The sequence below is a fragment of the Tubulanus polymorphus genome, chromosome 1, assembly GCF_964204645.1.
Source record: "Tubulanus polymorphus chromosome 1, tnTubPoly1.2, whole genome shotgun sequence".
Taxonomy (NCBI): Eukaryota; Metazoa; Nemertea; class Palaeonemertea; order Tubulaniformes; family Tubulanidae; genus Tubulanus; species Tubulanus polymorphus.
Genome location: NC_134025.1, coordinates 7,811,617 through 7,819,566, shown reverse-complemented (window position 1 = coordinate 7,819,566; position 7,950 = coordinate 7,811,617). Strand labels below are relative to the sequence as shown.

General features: G+C 38.2%; 1 protein-coding gene across 1 annotated transcript; it reads left to right on the top strand.

The window, feature by feature from the left end:
* Positions 1–6,846, top strand: LOC141898987 (metabotropic glutamate receptor 3-like). The gene is made up of 2 exons (XM_074785173.1): positions 1–2,049; positions 6,235–6,846. The coding sequence occupies exons 1-2, from the start codon at positions 1–3 to the stop codon at positions 6,763–6,765; spliced, it is 2,580 nt and encodes an 859-aa protein (XP_074641274.1). The 3' UTR covers positions 6,766–6,846.
* The last annotated feature ends 1,104 nt before the right edge of the window (positions 6,847–7,950 follow it).

Genomic DNA, 7,950 nt, shown 5'->3' with positions numbered 1-7,950 from the left:
ATGGGAATAATGGGAATAATATTCGAGTATATTAACACAACAACAGCCGGGAATTATGTGCCGGATTTAAAAGAGAGTTATATTTTCAAATCCGGTGATCTAAACATCGCCGGATACTTCGATATTCATCATTACGACCAGGACACGGGTTTTTGTAGCAGCGAAATATACACTCTCGGTATATACAGATCCGTAGCCTTCATGTACGCCATCGAACAAATCAATGCAAACGATGCCATCCTTCCAAATGTCAGCCTTGGTTATGTTATATTTGATAATTGTTGGAAAGACAAAATTGCTCTGGCGCGTTCGATGTTTATTTTACCGGACAAAAAGACAGTATCGAGCACATGTCAAAATGATGCTGATTGGCGCAGAAACTGCCTAACCGGAAGTCGCCAATTTGACGTCGTAGGAGTAGTTGGACCCGGAAGTAGTTCATCGGCTATAATGGTTTCACCGCTCTTATCTCTATTCCACAAACCAATGATTAGTTATTTCGCCACCGCGAATCAATTAAGTGACAAAAATGTTCATCCATATTTCTTCCGTACAGTGCCACCTGATAAGTACCAAGTTGAGACGATGATTCGGCTTTTATTACATTTCAAATGGTCATACATTGCTGCGGTATTTTCCCAGGGCGGTTACGGTACCGAAGGCGTTAAACATATTCAAGAGCGTGTTGCTAGCAAAGGCATTTGCTTCGAAACACTGGCGGAAATTAGAATCCACTCTTACCAAGAGGATTACGACATGATTGTCAGACGGCTTATACTTGGCAAATCCAAAGTCGTGATCGTTTTCGCGAACACTATCGATACGGTAAATTTCATCGATGCTGTTTCTCGCGCGCAGCAGACGGATAAATACGTATTCATTTTTTCCGATTCTATAACGTCAATCATCGCGTCCACGGACAAATTCCAAAAGATCCCCGTTGGCTCGTTCGGAGTCACCCAATTCACAGTGCACGACCCGGGCTTCGAAAAGTATTACAGATCAATGCGAACTTTGAATATCAGCGGAGATCTCACATTGTTCGATGACATCGTAGAGAGTTCTTGTTCGCCTCATTCTGAATCATGTAGTTTATTGAGAAACAGTTCTGATTTGACCGTTTCGCTTGTAATTGACAGTGTATACGCGTATGCAAATGCACTCCATACGCTGATTGTAAGCGAATGTTTGAACACGAGTAAAAATGTAAGAACTTGTGTTACTGGCTCTTTATTGAGAAGCTTTCTTGGGAACGTTAGTTTCGAAGGGTTAGTCGGGAAGATAGAATTTGATAGCAATGGCGATGTAGTTGGTTATTTGGAAATCAGGAATTTCCAACTTGTTAACGGCTTAAGACATGCTCGAAGAGTTGGCCTGTATCATATTGCCAATGATGATTTGAGCATGTATGACGATGGAAAGGTAGTTTGGCCGTATGGTTTCAAAAGTAACTCATCCTCACCTCCAATATCAGCGTGTTCGGAGCACTGTTCACCCGGTTTCTATCGCCTGCCCAAAGATGTGCCTTGTTGTTGGGAATGTAAACGTTGTCGGGAAAATGAAATAACCAACGAAAATCGAAGCAAGTGTACGAAATGTCCCCAATTCCAGTGGCCCGACAAACTCTGGCATACCTGCATGAACATAGAACCAACTTTCATACACTGGTCAGAACCTGTAGCTATTGGTATATCTACATTAGCAAGCATTGGAATTATCGTAACGATTATCATTTTCGTAATATTCACATACTTCAGAAACTCTAAACTTATAAAAGCGTCCAGTACGGAAATCATGTATATGATTTTGTTGGGGATATTTTGTTCGCTTTTTTTGTGTTTCGTTTTTTTCGCCAAACCGTCGATGATTACTTGTCAAGTGACGCAATTCGGATTTCACGTCAGTTTCACCTTTACTTATGCTCCGCTGATGGTGAAAACGAGGAGAATATTTTCGATATTCTATTATGGCAGCAGGACGAAACGACCGCCAAGATTCGTAAACAGTAAATCACAGATTGTCATTGCCTCGATACTTATCACAGTGCAGGTAAGTTCAACAACCAACCAGTTCCCGCAGTGACGGCTTTGCAGAACTCTCCATTCGCCACTCAAAGCTATCAACGTTATTAGTGCCCATGTCCATAAAGTGTATATTTGATGGGTACAATGGTCGGTCGATTTAAAAAGCACCGTGCACACCATTTAAAAAACTTTATGGTTTAAAATGGTGTTTGTGTGATAGAAGAACTCTATTGATCTGAAGAACTCTATTGATCTGAAAGTATTATGGCTTTTTGAGAGAAATTCGCCTTTGTCTTATTTCAACGTTCAAGCGTTCTAGCACCCTCGTTTGCATATCAAAATGTTACCTTATGTCCCAAATCAGCCACCAGATAGGCACCTCTGGCTTAACCAATGTTAGACCGGCGAGTGGGGAAAAATGAAATATAGGGCTTAGTTGTAATCTCACCAGAGACCGTGTCCTATCAGCGATCTGTGCTTCAAAAATTGAAATATGGTTGCGTATTTCCTTTGCCAGTGATCGTTTTTTTATGCAACCTCACTCAGTTTCGCCGATTAATTTCTACTGTAGTCTTGAAGGCAATTTCCGATAGCAGTAAAAGACCGATGCTAAAAAGAATTTGCAATAATTTACTAGTAATGTCTATGATTTCGCGAGAAGCAGCCATATAAATACATTTTGTCGTCACACTAATGTTGTTGATGTCGTAGGACTTCTTTTTCATTTCAAATCAACCTCCGAGAAGCAAAAGAAATGTTACCTATGATGTAAAAAGTACGATATTTTCTGCTTTAAACTAAAGTTATGTATGGTAATCGAAACTTTGATATATCATACACAGTTTTTAGATGATAGAGATTAAGATTGCATGAAGAGCTTTCTAGCTTCTCGTTGACAATTATTCCAGCAAAATCAAATCACAGCCTCACAAATGAAATAGAGGTGCTTGTGTCAAGAACCAATTCTCCAAATAGAAATGCATAAATCAAGCCAAATAGAATACAGTGCTGTTGGTGAAATTAATTGACTCGCGATGCAGACGCTAGGACAATATGCCACACTATCAGTCATTGAAGACCAGTTATTTGTTGACTGTCGTTGTTTTTGTACCCTTCACATTTCTATTTCGCAATAATTGAATTCCGATGGTGGAGATGGAATTTCATCTGTTCCCAGTTAGATTGATTTTCGTTGCAGGCATCGATAAAGCATACTTTTCTTTATAAGCGAATTAGATTAAAAACCACGCTACGTGTCAATGATCACATTCCAATTTCATTAGAGGCACGGCAGTACTACAGGAAAACGAATACATGACTTCACACTCTAAATAATTAGAGCAGTGCGTGTGTGGCCTTGAATTCAAATCTTTTGAAACAGATTCAAAAGCGCGGAGGCAAGAACATCTCAAGAATAACAAAGAGGGTTTTTTTTGATTAAGTAATTCTAAACGAAAACATGCGCGTTCCCTCAAAACATTTTAAACCGGTTCTGAATCAATACGTGGTGCACTATAATCTGATATACTATTGTAAAGCAAGACAGCGATATCGTTCGTCATCATTTTATGGTCTAACGAATGATTTATTAGAAATTATATCTGGTTTAATTGACTATAATGTTTGAGAGGGGATCGCCAACAGCCTTTGTTTGTGACCGATCGTCTTCAACGAGAGCAGCATGTTGCCAATAGAATGAAATTCACCAACAAATCTTAGACGCAATGTTACATGTATCGTACCCATAGAAAATTGATGAAACAAGACAATTTTTTCAATCGGAACGAATATCCATTCTACTATAGTTCTATTAATTTGAACGCTTACGTGGTGTACAAATTCTAGAATTTGCATACAGAAAATACACGCGTTCTTTATTTTAATATCTTCGGCACTTGGTTTGTATTATCTTGAGTACCTTTGAGTTTCTTCAGCGGGTAAGTCGCGGATGGACTTGGCTCTTAGATGTGTGTTGAAAGCGTTTAGATGTTTAAAAGTTATCCTAACAACTTAACAGTTACTGTTTATCACTGTGATGAATCGAATTCTAAAATGTGAATGGTGAATGTATGAACATATTCTCGGGAAATGACTTACGATGGTACACATGGTTTACGTTCACAAAGACTCAAAATCCGTGCCCTGGGCCAGTTGCTGATTTTAGCTACATTGCTCTAATGAAGACTTATAGTCGTAATGTTTCAGCAATGATTGTGCCCTTGGTTTATATCCTGGAATTATGGACCGGTTTTGCGCTGTTCGTGGTAATATATCATTCCTAATCGACTGATCTACTGAATATCTTGAGAGCAAAATCATGTAGACACAGATGCTAGTTGTAATGATTGCATGAACGTAAAAATATCGAAATCTTTCTAATCGAAATACAGGTTCACTTCGAAATCCATTCGGTTGTCCAATTTCCCGTGAGCCCGATTTATAATTTACAGACCTATACACGTCCCGTAGTGCCAAAGTGATATTCCATCCCGAAACGGGTTGTGGTTTATTTACGTATTGCTAATCGTTATTGGTTTTATGAATTGAAGATATAATAAAACTCGGTTCTACTCGCAAAACGCTGTATAAATCACCCGAGTGCTCGTATTCAGATAAACAATTTACTGATTTATTTCGCATTGGTTCGGTATTTAAGCCGATCATTTTTCGTTTATATCTAATCGGGCAGACATGTAGAACGATACAGTATACGTTTTTAAGTCAATATTAGACGAGATCAGCAGCGCAGCCGTATAGAATTGTCCATCAATAAGCGCTGTTATTACTATATAGGCAGAGGTAGCAATACCTATAGTTTGATCAAAATACACTTGGAGAATCCCTTGAGTAATTTGGACTTTGATACTTTGATACCTAGCATATATGTGATATTTAAGGGGTTCTGTGTGCGAATATTGGCATTTCGAAATAACGATTACAATATTGTGGATTTTGGCATATGTAAACAAATACATTTCATAACTCTTATTTCATTTTTGATAAATTAGATATCTATCGGTTATACAGCGCTTGAGTATTTGCAAACACTGGCGAATCTTCCGCACTGCAATCAAAATGACTTCCTTCGTTCGGTTCAGAGAAGGAAAAAGACAATTTGAGTCACCAGTGGAAATCAAATTATAATGATTGTCATAGCTAATCGAATTTCATGTCAGAATTGAATTTTACTGATGAAAAGTGCGCCTAAATTGATTTGATTTCCATGAAATGTAATGAACTCGAAATCCCACGGATAACTATGCTATCTGTACTGCAGCAAGATGCGATTTTGTAATCTTAAAAGAATATATCTGCTATTTTGATCTCTGTTAGTTTCAATAGGAAATGTACATATACGTTCAGAAATGAAGAATATCTACTGCACTTTCGTTATATTACGTACATCCTTGGAGTAATCATTTGAAATCATTTCAAATGATTACTCCAAGCATGGACATATAAACTAGTTTATACGTCCATGCTCCAAGGTACATCTATCATCTATCATTTGTAGTAGACATTTGCCATTGTCTATAACGCGCCAACAAGTCTTTGATATTACTGAATTTGATCCTTGATTTTCTACGACAGCTAAAAAGTTAATGCCTGTTTTCAGCTCGAGGTTTATGTATCGGTAGTTTGTTCACATCATGGCGTGTAATCCTCTGTCGTCGGCGCTTTCCAGATTACGCAAAAGGTTTCATTAATCACCCGATTTATCGTCTGTTTTGTGGCGATGATTAATTGATCAGTTTCTTGACCATAAACGCGAAGCTTATTTATTGTCTTCGTTGAGCAGCCCTCCTACTAGAATGAATGGAATGGATATCATTATCTGAGTAATCAAACATAACCCCCAACAACATAAAACAATACGTCTCGATCTAATTTCATGGTCGATGCACGTGGTTTCCGGTTTATGTCATTTTTATACTTTTGGTGGCTCCCGCAGATCGTTTCATGACTTGCCAAAACTCACATTTTCCAACGTCTTACCAGTATTATTTTCACTCTTCCCAGGGAAGTTCCCTTGAAGCTCCCTGCTTCCCTAATCATTTCATCATATTTTTGAAAAAGAAATGAAACTTGAAAAGGCAACTTTATTTGACAATGGGAATTTGCGTTGAGAAACCAAGCCAGTAAAAACATCATTGATAAGTGGCATTATAAGATCACAGATTCACCGAATTCTTGTTTTCTTCTTTTTTAGGTATTCGTTTGTGTGTTGATAGCTGCCGTTGAACCGCCTCATCGGAAGTTGTACATGCGCATCTTGACCGTGAAAAAAGTAGAACTAGGATGTGATACATCTATGAGGACAACAATGATCTGCGTATCTTATAACTTAATACTTATCATTGCGTGTACATACTACGCGATCAGGTCGAGAAAAGTGCCCGAAAACTTCAACGAATCTCGTTTCATCAGTTTCAGTGTATATACGACGCTCATTCTATGGTTAGTTTTCATTCCGACTTTTTTCACGGCTTCTCAAGAAAAAGCGAAAGTCGTCTATCTGACACTGGCAATGATAATAAATTCATACGTAGTTCATGTGTGTTTGTTCTTGCCGAAATTGTACGCAGTAATGTTCGTCGATGAAAACGATATCAGGGTTCTCCAAACGACGGCGAGAAACGGCAGCCGAGCGGTAGCAGAATCTCCGATGATTACGAATAAAAAGTCAATCTCGTCACCATTACATAATTCAATCGTAAAACCCCAAAACGACCTGCAATAGATCCCTGCTGTCAGTTCGATAGCTGAGAACTTCGTAAATGAATTCTAGTGACTTCTCTCGCTGCCTGCTGCCGACTTCACTTACATACTTATTGTTATCATGTTAATATCATGGTGATGTAAATTTCTATATGTATCGATGGATTGTTTTAATTCTAAGGTTTATAAATTTCACTATATACATCTGGACCCGGAAAAGGGGTATCGGTGTAATAAAGAGTTATTGAAAAATTGTACCATGGACACAGCGAGTTTTCGAGTTAGTTTACATGCTTCGAGATAAATAAGAGGGTTGTGATTGCGATAACTACATGTATCTTTAAATTGTTATTATTAGGCCTAATTCACGGGCCCTGAGGCGTACGTGATACTAATTCATTCTCTGTTCAATAAGGCTCTATAATCTTGTTAATAAATATCCATTTCTCGTCTACCATATTTCTTCTCGTCTTTCGTTTAGACGTACGAATGAATCAGTGAATACTAAAATAACTGGAGTCACAAAACATGTATTATAATTCCCTGAGTAAACCTTTCCGTTTCCTCGTTGTTTGTTGGGCTGAGCTTTATAGTTGGATCAGGCAATTAAGCCCAGGGAAAACGGGGATGCATCTAGTAGGCAAAGCAAGTTCAAAAGCCAATTTTCCTGAGATGCTATCTAAAGACATTGTCATTTGCTTGTTCTTCTTTTCTTATCAGCAGAAATAGCTCGTGCTAATGGCCAGATCCATTATCACTTATACATACCTAGCTCTGACATCATGGCGCACCTAATTATAGTGTGATGTACGAGGAAGGAAATTGTCCGTAGAAAAACAAGTTTGCATTCACGAAACAAACTTGCGACAGTAAGGGTTGCAGGATCAGGAAGAATAGTTGTTGGTGCCTCATAGGACGGGTTCTACTAAAAAGGCTTGAAAATCGACTTCGAAAGCAGATTCATTCATAAAGCTTAATAATACGTTGATGAAATTATTGATACATAGTAATTTAATTTTTCTTTTACCAAAAAATCTCTTCAATCAATTACAATTCAATCAATTACAATTCATATACAGAATAAATCAAATTTCCACTTTTTGCGGAGTCTGAGAATTTTCTCGGAATCCGGTCCGATCGGTAAATGTTTGTCCAGTACGGCCGTTCAAAGATTGGCGGCAAGCGAGTATTGTGTTAGTTCATGTTT